Source organism: Salmo trutta, chromosome 2, assembly GCF_901001165.1.
Source record: "Salmo trutta chromosome 2, fSalTru1.1, whole genome shotgun sequence".
In the NCBI taxonomy this organism is placed as follows: Eukaryota; Metazoa; Chordata; class Actinopteri; order Salmoniformes; family Salmonidae; genus Salmo; species Salmo trutta.
Genome location: NC_042958.1, coordinates 38971455 through 38984615, shown reverse-complemented (window position 1 = coordinate 38984615; position 13161 = coordinate 38971455). Strand labels below are relative to the sequence as shown.

The window sequence follows — 13161 nt, the reverse complement described above, 5'->3', positions numbered from 1 at the left end:
AGAACTCAGTATGTTTCCTATGATATGGCCCTAAATTAATATAATCCTATAATAGCATGTTTGTTAAAGGAATAAATGTGTTCCTAATTGTAAATTTAAATAATTTGATATACATCTCTTTTCGTGAAGCCAATGGGCATCTTCTCCATCCTTGAAGAGGAGTGCATGTTCCCCAAGTCTTCAGACACTACCTTCAAGAACAAGCTTTATGACCAGCATCTTGGCAAAAACCAGGCGTTTGAGAAGCCCAAGCCTGCCAAAGGCAAGGCAGAGGCCCACTTCTCCCTGGTGCACTACGCCGGCACTGTGGACTACAACATTACTGGCTGGCTGGACAAAAACAAGGACCCCCTGAACGACTCTGTTCTTCAGCTGTACGGGAAGTCCTCAGTGAAACTGTTGGCTACCCTGTATGTTGCTGCCCCACCTGAGGGTAAGACTAGCAGCACATCAACAGATTTAACTAAGCAATACCCACTGAGCACACTGCGTCATTTCAACGTGGAATGTGGGTTATATTGGTTGACGCATTGATTAACCAAATTCCAACCTTTATTCACCAATTCAAAAAGACAGCCAGAAGTCTATGGATAGCCTAATGTATTATCAATATGCTTTCAACCCCATTAAAGCACAACCAAATTCCAATGGAAAAACAAATGTCAGATTTTTGGTTTAGTTCTCATTTAAATGTGTTATCACTGCGCTTTCAACCATTTAAAAGCAAAGTTCAAAAACAAAGTTAAAATTGGAATACAAAGTCAAATATTTTGTATTTATATAACAACTTAATGCGTTGTCACTGTGCTTCATCTAATAGCACAACCAAATGACCTGGACTGCAGTTGAGATTACATTAAAAGTACATTGCAATGATCAATACTGTTCAAGATTCTGCTCATTATAGCAAACGTGAAGGTCTCCACAGACCTCCGACCTTTGCCGTTTTGAACATGGGCGCTTTCTTTGATTACATAGGAAGACATTTATAGTTACAGTAGGCTATCCAGAACATGTGGCCATGGATGTGTTACTCATTTTAAGGTTGAATAAATACTGTTACATTAGTTTGTAAGATATCCTTAACTTTAGGCAATTTACTGTATTGCAAAAGTCATATTCAATTGTGTTTGTTTGACAACTCAACCAAATATCAACATTTAAAGGATATCTAATGCAGGACAGTTTGATCTGAGCCACTGGCTTAATCCTGTTCTTTAACTTTGATTTTTGGTTAAGTTGGAGACGTGAATCCAACATATCATTTGTTTAACTTTTCAACAAGTTAATAGGCTATTTACTGTATTGAATTGTGTTTGGTTGTCAACGCAACCATATATCAACATTTGAAGGAGATTTATCTTTTGTGCCACTGACTTAGTCTGACTTTAATTCCAGTTTGTCTACAAACTGGAACGTTTATTTATTCCATGTGTAACTCTGTGTTGTTTGTCACACTGCTTTGCTTTATCTTGGCCAGGTCACAGTTGTAAATGAGAACTTGTTCTCAACTGGCCTACCTGGTTAAATGAAGGTGGAATAAAATTTTACATAAAAAAAAGAAATTATATGTTGGATTGACATCTCAATCGCAACCAAGAATCAAAGTTAAAGAATAGGACTAAATCAAATCAAACTTTATTTAAAGTGCATTTAAAGCTTGATTCGATTTTTGGTTTGGATGGAGACGTGAATCCACCATGTCAATTATTAATTTGAAGACTAACTGGAGTCAAAGGAGATGAAATCACAGATGGAACTATCAAAGCAGAAGAAACAGCTCCTTCAAATGTTGATATTTGGTTGCGCTGACAAACAAGCACAATTCAATATGCAGTTTGTCTACAAATTAATAATTGATATTTTGGATTCATGTCTCCATCTCAAGCAAAAATCTATGTTAAAGAATAGGACTAAATCTAATCAAACTCTAAATGCACTTTAAATAAAGTTTGATTTGGTTTAGTCACATTATTTAACTTCAATGTTTGGTTGAGATGGAGGTGTGAATCCAACATCTTAATGATTAACTTGAAGATAAAATTTGAAATCCACCAAAGCTTGAAACCCTTGGCCTTTATTTGTCTATTTTTAGATGAACCCTGGGCAGAACCCTGGGTAGAATTTGAAGCCTGGGCAGATGACTTCCCTAATGCTATGTAGGCCTATGAAGCTTGGGTGGATGACTTCCCTAATGCTATGTAGGCCTATGAAGCTTGGGTGGATGACTTCCCTAATGCTATATGTAGGCCTATGAAGCTTGGGTGGATGACTTCCCTAATGCTATGTAGGCCTATGAAGCTTGGGTGGATGACTTCCCTAATGCTATGTAGGCCTATGAAGCTTGGATGGATGACTTCCCTAATGCTATGTAGGCCTATGAAGCTTGGGTGGATGACTTCCCTAATGCTATGTAGGCCTAAGTACCATCACTGATGATTCATGACTCATAAAGTATTGTTACATTTCATTTGCTCTGTTAAACCTACCCTTTCGAATGATTTTTGATAGCAACAGTTTTTAAGAGATAGCTCAATCCTCATTCTCCTGATAGCACATTGGTAACAGTCAGTGACAAATATGAAAGCCAAGCAGGGCTGGGCTTGGTTAAAACTCTGGATCGGGGACCAAAGGGTAGCTGTAGATAGATCAAGTCTCCAGTAGGACATGCTGCCCAGCCTACTATTGTTTTCTGATAGAGGATATCACATTGTTTCAAAGGTATTAATTCAACATATTTTATACAAGGTTTTTCTATGTTGAAATTGGTTACAATGATGACATAATGCTGTGGTTGAAATTTCACCATGAAAACAACAGTTGATTACTTTTTTCAAATCCAGTGTATTTTCCACGTGGATTCCACGTCACAATACATTGACAAATGACTTTGAAACAACATTGATTTAAACTGTTTGTGCCCAGTGGGTAGTTAGAACTCAGACCTACATTTTATTTAAAGTCTTTGAATGTATCACATTTCCCAGGGTTATTCCCTGGGTTAATTTTCTCAAACAACATTTGTATTAAGATAAATGTGAAGTTAACCCGAGATTGTCTTGTTTATAAGGATCTCTTACTTTTCCCCGTTTTAACAGATACAAGCAAGAAAGGAGGCAAGAAGAAGGGTGGTTCCATGCAGACTGTGTCCTCGCAGTTCAGGGTGATCTATTGAAATGTGTATATTCAGTCCTTCAAAAGGTGCATTGATTATCATAGATGATTTAATATCAAAAATGGTTTGTAATCCTCTTACAGGAGAACTTGGGCAAGCTGATGACCAACTTAAGGAGCACTCATCCTCACTTTGTGCGCTGCCTGATCCCCAATGAGTCAAAGACTCCAGGTACAATAAATATTGAGTGATATATTTTTATGTAATCAGTAAAGTATCAGTAACCTTAACGAGCCCAGTCTTGAACCTGTTTATGAATATTAAAAGAGACTTGGTTTGTGTTTCCAGGTCTGATGGAGAACTTCCTGGTTATCCACCAGCTCAGGTGTAACGGTGTTCTGGAGGGTATCCGGATCTGCAGGAAGGGCTTCCCCAGCAGAATCATCTATGCAGACTTCAAGCAGAGGTTCACGCACACAAACACAAACACAAATGCACACATACATACATACACATTACATTTATATTTGAGTCATTTAGCAGATGGTGTTATCCAGCAGCATACCACCCTGCATCCCACTGCTGCCTTCCCTCTGAAGCTAAGCAGGGTTGGTCCTGGATGGGAGATCAGATGCTGCTGGAAGTGGTGTTGGAGGGCCAGTAGGTGGCACTCTTTCCTCTGGTCGAAGGCAATCCCAATGTGCCAGGGCTGTTGAACAGATGTCCTGACTCTCTGAGGCCATTAAAAATCCCACGGTGTATAATGTAAGGGTGTTATTAACCCTGGTCTCCTGGCTAAATGTCTGATCTGTCATGGCCACCTAATCATCCCCAATTGGCTCTATTGAACTCCTGTAACTGATCCCCAGGTTGTTGATGAGAATGTGTTCTCAGTCAACTTACCTGGTAAAAAATTGATACTTTTTCATACTGGTCCCCCGCACGCACACACAACTGAAAAAAAATCTATTCTAAGCTTTTTCCCAGCATCAGAATATGTTTCCTTTATGTAATACAACCAACCTATTGCAACTTGACATATGTTAAACATGTCTCCTCATTCAGGTATAAAGTACTGAATGCCAGTGTCATCCCCGAAGGCCAGTTCATGGACAACAAGAAGGCTTCTGAGAAGCTGCTGGGGTCCATTGATGTGAATCACGAGGATTACAAGTTTGGACACACCAAGGTCAGTCAAATACCCCCAGCAAAAGCTGACAAAACACAACTTCAATTATATTTTAAACCCTTACCATTCAAAATCTCTCCAGTTGATCAATCATCCTGTTATACTTTCTTCTTCATTAAGCTAATATAAAAAAGGTGGAGAAACATTCTACTGTTATTTTCTTCAAAGTCATACATCACAGGTAAAGAAGAGAAACTTAATTTATTAACCTGTGCACTGTGTTACAGTGGTATGGCTGCAGTTATCTGTATCACTTTACATTATTCATCTACAACTGTACAAAACCTTTCAACTTATGAACACACTATCCCATGGTCTGTGGTGTTGTTCCCCTCTGTTGATCCAAGCCTTTCTATCTGTTACCATCTGACTGTGGTTCCATTGACCATATTTACCTGTGGCTCAGGTGTTCTTCAAAGCCGGTCTGCTGGGGGTCCTGGAGGAGATGAGAGATGAGAAGCTGGCCTCTCTGGTCGGCATGGTCCAGGCTCTCAGCCGTGGATTCCTCATGAGGAGAGAGTTCACCAAGATGATGGAGAGGAGGTGAGGAATAGTAGACATCTTGGCAAAGCTTCCTATGAACCACCTGTATGTAAGGAATTATGATTCCATACTGTATATGCTGCGAGTTGTTCAGAATGAGAAAGTACGTCTTATGTTCTATTAAAGCTGCAGTTTAGGATTTGGAAAGCTGTTCAATTGTCATTTAAATGTGTTGTATTTACCCATTGATCCTTGAAGAATATAAAATGCCTCATGAGCTTAGCATGACCTGTCAGTCCTTACACTGTCAATGAATTTAAGAGGGGTTACCTTTCCCTTGCACCCTTCCTCAGCTGTATACATAAAGTGGCAGGGGGGTTCTGTTTTGTTGTTCTTCCTCTCTCAGAATGTAGCTTGTCAGTCACCATACCACTCTATACTTTCTGTTGACCAGAGATGCCGTCTACTCCATCCAGTACAACATCCGTTCATTCATGAATGTGAAAACCTGGCCATGGATGAAGGTGTACTTCAAGATCAAGCCCCTGCTGAAGAGCGCTGAGACTGAGAAGGAGATGGCCAACATGAAGGAGAACTATGAGAAGATGCAGACAGACCTGGCCAAGGCTCTGGCCAAGAAGAAGGAGTTGGAGGAGAAGATGGTGACCCTGCTGCAGGAGAAGAATGACCTGGCACTCCAAAATGCATCTGTGAGTGAGCAACTACCCTCATAAGGGTACATTTACACACATGAAAACACACATGAATACACACATGAACACACATGCATACACATGTATACACATGCAGACAGACAGACAGACAGACAGACAGACAGACAGACAGACAGACAGACAGACAGACAGACAGACAGACAGACAGACAGACAGACAGACAGACAGACAGACAGACAGACAGACAGACAGACAGACAGACAGACAGACAGACAGACAGACAGAGACAGACAGACAGACAGACAGACATATACACACATTTTCACACTCTCCACATACACTGCTGCTACTCTGTTTATTATCTTTCCTGTTTGCCTTGTCACTTTTACCCTACCTACATGTACGGTACATGATGTATTACCTCAACTACCTGGTACCCCTGCACATTGACTCGTTACTGGTACTCCCTGTATATAGCCTTGTTATTGTTTTTTATTGTGTTACTATTTCCTATTTTTCTTAGCAATTTTTTTTCTTAACTCTGCATTGTTGGGAAAGGGCTCGTAAGTAGCATTTCACGGCAAAGTCTACAACTGTTGCATTCGGCATATATGACAAATAACATTTGATTCGGTGAACACACGCATACACTGTGAAGTAGTGGTAACTGCCAAAATAAAGGAAACACACACAAAGTTTCTTAAAGGACCCCTCCAGATGAAGTTTCTGCCACGACTTCAATGTAATTCCTATCCTAGTGCGGAAATGCTCGTTTAGTTCCGAACTCCGACATATGACTCCTTATAAATATTGATTAATCAGGCGTGCACCTCTACACCAAGGCAAAGGGTGGCTACTTTGAAGAATCATAAATATAAAATCTATTTTGATTTGTTTAACACTTTTGTTACTACATGATTCCATATGTGTTATTTCATAGTTTTGATGTCTTCACTATTATTCTACAATGTAGAAAATAGTCAAAATAAAGAAAAACCCTGGAATGAGTAGGTGTGTCCAAACTTTCTACTGGTATTGTATATATTGAAATTATGTTGGTTTGCTTTGACCTCTTTGACAAATGTCAGTCTATATTTTCATACAGAAAGTGAGGACGCAGATTTTTTATCCTGTTCTGCAAACAGGAATCAGAAAATCTGAACGATGCTGAGGAAAGGTGTGAGGGGCTCATCAAGAGCAAGATCCAGCTGGAGGCCAAACTCAAAGAGACAACTGAGCGGCTGGAGGATGAGGAGGAGATGAATGCTGAGTTGACTGCCAAGAAGAGGAAGCTGGAGGATGAATGCTCTGAGCTGAAGAAGGACATTGATGACCTGGAGCTCACCCTGGCCAAAGTGGAGAAGGAGAAGCACGCCACTGAAAACAAGGTCTCGTGTCTTACCATAGACAGTCTAACCAAACAATAATCCAAACAATAATCAACTCAAAACATAGCTGAAATGGAATTCAAGTCGTATTCTGGGTGCAGGAAAAATTGTGGAATTGAAGTTGCGGGGTACTCCTCACATTCATTGAATGTTCAGCTCCCCCTTTGTTTATGACTTCCATTCTGTATACTGGCATGGTGTAAAATGCCATCTAGTGTTAAATCAATAATACGCACTTGTTGATACATTTCTAATCTGAATGAAATGAATGCAATACATTTCAAACTAAATCTTTCTTTTATGGTGAAGGGACCAAAGACACATTTTGTTGTGATCGTTTTCAGGTTAAAAATCTGACAGAGGAGATGTCGTCTATGGATGAGAGTGTTGCCAAGCTGACCAAGGAGAAGAAAGCCCTCCAAGAGGCCCACCAGCAGACACTGGATGACCTGCAGGCAGAGGAGGACAAAGTCAACACTCTGACCAAGGCCAAGACCAAGCTGGAACAGCAAGTGGACGACGTGAGTGGAGTTTGACATTTTGGCCATGATAGTATGTAAGATGACATTAGTTTTAGTTGTTTAGATTTCAACAATATGTGTATGTTTATGTTGTAGCTTGAGGGTTCTCTGGAACAAGAGAAAAAGCTCCGTATGGACCTTGAGAGATCCAAGAGAAAGCTGGAGGGAGATCTGAAACTGGCCCAGGAGTCCATAATGGACCTGGAGAATGACAAGCAGCAGTCTGATGAGAAAATCAAGAAGTAAACACAATCAAATGGCTACAATATTACCTACTATGTTGATCAACACAATGGTTGTTCTTGACTAATTCTTGTAGTTATGAATTAGCATTTGCATGTGATTTTTAAAAACTATGTGAATGGTATAATTCTCTGTCTTTAAATTATCGAACCAAAACCAACTATGCAATCAATGTGTTTGTATTTCTTAGAAAGGACTTTGAGACCACCCAGCTCCTCAGCAAGATTGAGGATGAGCAGTCTCTGGGAGCTCAGCTGCAGAAGAAGATCAAGGAACTCCAGGTATAGTACAGGATCTAAGCTCCAGTACAGAAAAGCACACACCTGAATCATTTCCTGACAAAAACTGTGACATATTTCTTCTGGTAGCACACATTTTTACTGGTGGCTTCTGATGGCTCAGTAGGTTGGAAGATGTTGTTTCTTGCTGATGTTTCTTACCATTGTTAAGATGGTGCTTCCATAGAGTTAGATAGAGGACAGATACTTTATCTGTGACATTATGGCCTATGTGATAGCATGGACAGCTCCATTTTAATACAGTCAATTGTCTTCTTCTTTTGTGCTTGAAAAAAGTGTAAACCTAATATTGGTGATTTACCACCACCTGCAGAGCTGGAGTCCTGAGCCATATCAAAATCGTGTCATTTATTTATTGCTATGACTAGATGGCGGTGTTATAGCTTAACGCCATTTTCTAACCATAGGCAACCCAATTTGAAGAAGAGAATGCTCTAATCATTGGCCCAGTTAACTACTTTAGAATGGTGGAAGCTCTCAATGGCAATGTCCAAGCTAAAATGGTTTATATCCATCTAGAGACCTCTATCTAACTTTATGGGTGGATTTTACTGATTTGGGTTTGGTTCCTGCATGGGACACTGTCTATTGAATGAATTAGTGTAACTGGCTTTGTTTTAACATGTGAATAATCTTGGTACCATTTGAAAGGAAACACTTTAAAGTTTGTGGAAATGTGAATTGAATGTAGGAGAATAACACAATAGATCTGGTAGAAGAAAATGCAAAGAAAAAAACAACTGTTTTTTTGTATTTATTTTCTACCACCATCTTTGAAATGCAACAGAAAGGTCCCAAGTCTAGCCATCACTCTGGTTCTAATTCCGATGGTGTCCATAAGATGGCAGCAGTGTATCTGCAAAGTTTCAAATGATAACTTGAAGTATGAGCAAGCTACAAGACATTTAGTGTGAAGTCACCCAGGTACATTTGGGCAAATCGTGAAGGATACATTTACATTACATTTCTCTGCAAGAATATCATCAAATCTGTATACTTTGACTTTGATTTAGCTTTTCCAGTATTAGTAGCCATATTGTAAGTTCAACACTTGCAAAAAACCCAGTTTTCATAACTTCATAACTCTCCATATTCTTGCAATTTTTGTCCAAAAGGAAAAAGCTTGCTGTCACACAAGGTTAGCAGAAAAATTGTGTGACAGATACTCTTTTAAAATTGTTTTATTTTGCACTGGCCCCCCGTGGGTATCGAACCCACAACCCTGGCTTTGCACACACCATGCTCTACCAACTGAGCCACAGGGAAAAGGACACCAAAATTGGTGTCCTACAGTATATACTACACCTCTAATGATATAGTGAAGTTTGGTTATGTTCTAGAATCTCTGAGGAATAAATACAAACATAATTTGACTGGTTGAAACAACGTTTAGGGTTAGAATCCTTTCTTTGTAAATTGAATGAGTGGAAATTCAAAATCGATCGTGCATGCTATATGGACCTTTTTAGGATATGAAAAAGGATTTTATCTAACAAAACGACTCTTCATGTTATCTATGGGACCCTTGGGATGATAAATCAGAGCAAGATTTCAGAATGTAAAATGCAAAATATACATCCTTTTATTATTTTGTGAGGTTCCAATGTTTCAACTTTATTGTTAATTCCCCGCTGCTCCTGCCCCCTACTTTAGGCCCGTATTGAGGAGCTGGAAGAAGAAATTGAGGCTGAGCGTGCTGCCAGGGCCAAAGTTGAGAAGCAGAGGGCTGATCTCTCCAGGGAACTTGAGGAGATCAGCGAGAGGCTGGAGGAGGCCGGAGGTGCCACTGCTGCTCAGATTGAGATGAACAAGAAGCGTGAGGCTGAGTTCCAGAAGCTGCGTCGTGATCTTGAAGAGTCCACCCTGCAGCATGAAGCCACAGCCGCCGCTCTGCGCAAGAAGCAGGCCGACAGTGTGGCTGAGCTCGGGGAGCAGATCGACAACCTGCAGCGCGTCAAGCAGAAGCTGGAGAAGGAGAAGAGCGAGTATAAGATGGAGATTGATGACCTCTCCAGCAACATGGACTCCATTGCCAAGGCTAAGGTGAGTAGTGATGTTTTGGTCAAGCGGTGTTGAGGAGGGTCAACTACATTACCATTTATGTGAACTGAAGTAATAATGGTACATGTTTCACTAACAGGGCAATCTGGAGAAGATGTGCCGTACTCTTGAGGACCAGCTAAGTGAGATCAAGACTAAGAATGATGAGAATCTTCGCCAGGTCACTGACATCAGTGGACAGAGGGCCAGACTTCTGACAGAAAATGGTACCATCAACAATGAACAACAAACCAATGCTTTCCTTAAGTGGTACACAATAAAATGTGTTGAGGGCTTGAAGTCCAGTCCACATTCAAATATTTGGAGAAATTACTATTCACCATCTAACATTGCCCTACAAAACATTTTCAATCATAGAGAACAGAGACCCCATTAACAAGATGTCCCTCTATCTCTGCAGGTGAGTTTGGCCGCCAGCTGGAAGAGAAGGAAGCACAGTTGTCTCAGCTGACCAGAGGCAAACAGGCCTTCACCCAGCAGGTGGAGGAGCTGAAGAGGCAGATTGAGGAGGAGGTCAAGGTAAGGGACCCAATATGGACTCCACCAACCACGGAGTTTAGAGAAATATCTACATGTAGACGGTGACTACGCCACCCTTAGAGACTTCAAATCAAAATCAAATTGTCTCGTGCTTCGTAAACAACAGGTGTGGATTAACAGTGAAATGCTTACTTATGGGTCCTTCCCAACAATGCAGAGAGAAAAATAGAAAAATAATACACTGCTCAAAAAAATAAAGGGAACACTTAAACAACACAATGTAATTCCAAGTCAATCACACTTCTGTGAAATCAAACTGTCCACTTAGGAAGCAACACTGATTGACAATAAATTCCACATGCTGTTGTGCAAATGGAATAGACAACAGGTGGAAATTATAGGCAATTAGCAAGACACCCCCAATAAAGGAGTGGTTCTGCAGGTGGGGACCACAGACCACTTCTCAGTTCCTATGCTTCCTGGCTGATGTTTTGGTCACTTTTGAATGCTGGCGGTGCTTTCACTCTAGTGGTAGCACACTGGTAACCCACACAAGTGGCTCAGGTAGTGCAGCTCATCCAGGATGGCACATCAATGCGAGCTGTGGCAAGAAGGTTTGCTGTGTCTGTCAGCGTAGTGTCCAGAGCATGGAGGCGCTACCAGGAGACAGGCCAGTACATCAGGAGACGTGGAGGAGGCTGTAGGAGGGCAACAACCCAGCAGCAGGACCGCTACCTCCACCTTTGTGCAAGGAGGAGCAGGAGAAGCACTGCCAGAGCCCTGCAAAATGACCTCCAGCAGGCCACAAATGTGCATGTGTCTGCTCAAACGGTCAGAAACAGACTCCATGAGGGTGGTATGAGGGCCCGAAGTCCACAGGTGGGGGTTGTGCTTACAGCCCAACACCATGCAGGACGTTTGGCATTTGCCAGAGAACACCAAGATTGGCAAATTCGCCACTGGCGCCCTGTGCTCTTCACAGATGAAAGCAGGTTCACACTGAGCACGTGACAGACGTGACAGAGTCTGGAGACGCCGTGGAGAACGTTCTGCTGCCTGCAACATCCTCCAGCAGGACCGGTTTGGCGGTGGGTCAGTCATGGTGTGGGGTGGCATTTCTTTGGGGGGCCGCACAGCCCTCCATGTGCTCGCCAGAGGTAGCCTGACTGCCATTAGGTACCGAGATGAGATCCTCAGACCCCTTGTGAGACCATATGCTGGTGCGGTTGGCCCTGGGTTCCTCCTAATGTAAGACAATGCTAGACCTCATGTGGCTGGAGTGTGTCAGCAGTTCCTGCAAGAGGAAGGCATTGATGCTATGGACTGGCCCGCCCGTTCCCCAGACCTGAATCCAATTGAGCACATCTGGGACATCATGTCTCGCTCCATCCACCAATGCCACGTTGCACCACAGACTGTCCAGGAGTTGGCGGATGCTTTAGTTCAGGTCTGGAAGGAGATCCCTCAGGAGACCATCTGCCACCTCATCAGGAGCATGCCCAGGCGTTGTAGGGAGGTCATACAGGCACGTGGAGGCCACACACACTACTGAGCCTCATTTTGACTTGTTTTAAGGACATTACATCAAAGTTGGATCAGCCTGTAGTGTGGTTTTCCACTTTAATTTTGAGTGTGACTCCAAATCCAGATTATTTTTGTGTTATTTTGTTGTCAGCACATTCAACTATGTAAAGAAAAAAGTATTTAATAAGATTATTTATTTCATTCCGATCTAGGATGTGTTGTTTAAGTGTTCCCTTTCTTTTTTTGAGCAGTATAGAAAGATAATAACAGAAGGAATAAATACACAATGAGTAATGATAGGATCCTGAACAGCTTCTACCCCCAAGCCATAAGAATGCTAAATATTTAACCAAATAGCTACCCAGACTATCTGAATTGACCACCCTGGTACCCCTCAGTACGGGGTACCAGTACTGAGTCGATGTGCAGGGTAACGAGGTTATTGAGGTAGATATGTACATATAGGTAGGGGTAAAGTGACTAGGCAACAGGATAGATAATAAGAAGTAGCAGCAGCGTATGGGATGAGTCAAAAGAGTTAGTGCAAAAAGGGTGGTCAATTCAGATAGTCTGGGTAGCTATTTGGTTAACTATTTAGCATTCTTATGGCTTGGGGGTAGAAGCTGTTCAGGGTCCTGTTTCTTGTGGCTGGAGTCTTTAAGGCCTTTCTCTGACATCGCCTAGTACAGAAGTCCTGGATGGCAGAGAGCTCAGCTCCAGTGATGTACTGCTCCGTACGCACTACCCTCTGTAGCACCTTGCGGTTAGATGACAAGAAGTTGCCATACCAAGCGATGATGCAGGATGCAGCCGGTCAAGATGCTCTCAATGGTGCAGCTGTAGAACTTTTTGAGGATCTGAGGGCCCATGCCAAATGTTTTCAGCTTCCTGAGGAGGAGGAGGAGGCATTGTCGTGCCTTCTTCATGACTCTGTTGGTGTGTGTGAAGACCATGTTAATTACTTGTGGACACAGAGGACCTTCAAGATCTCGACCCGCTCCACTACAGCTCTGTCGATGTGGATGTGGGCTTGTTTGGCTCTCCATTTCCTTTAGTCCACGATCAGCTCCTTTGTCTTGCTGATGTGGGGCGAACAGGGAGTATAGGTGGGGACTAAACATGCACCCAAGGAGCCCCTGTATTGAGGGTCAGTGTGGCGGATGTGTTGTTGCCTAGCCTCACCA

The 13161-nt window shown here is 42.0% G+C and overlaps 1 protein-coding gene across 1 annotated transcript in view; it reads left to right on the top strand.

Moving 5' to 3' along the window:
- The window catches only part of LOC115155128 (myosin heavy chain, fast skeletal muscle), a 37488-nt gene that overhangs the window by 8897 nt on the left and 15430 nt on the right, over nt 1–13161 (top strand). The window contains exons 14-27 of the mRNA XM_029701875.1: nt 130–433; nt 3099–3163; nt 3259–3346; nt 3464–3581; nt 4181–4304; nt 4711–4847; nt 5242–5497; nt 6607–6849; nt 7194–7370; nt 7467–7612; nt 7804–7894; nt 9566–9955; nt 10053–10179; nt 10374–10492. Of these exons, the coding sequence (XP_029557735.1) occupies nt 130–433; nt 3099–3163; nt 3259–3346; nt 3464–3581; nt 4181–4304; nt 4711–4847; nt 5242–5497; nt 6607–6849; nt 7194–7370; nt 7467–7612; nt 7804–7894; nt 9566–9955; nt 10053–10179; nt 10374–10492 (2385 nt within the window). The remainder of the gene's footprint in view (nt 1–129; nt 434–3098; nt 3164–3258; nt 3347–3463; nt 3582–4180; nt 4305–4710; nt 4848–5241; nt 5498–6606; nt 6850–7193; nt 7371–7466; nt 7613–7803; nt 7895–9565; nt 9956–10052; nt 10180–10373; nt 10493–13161) is intronic.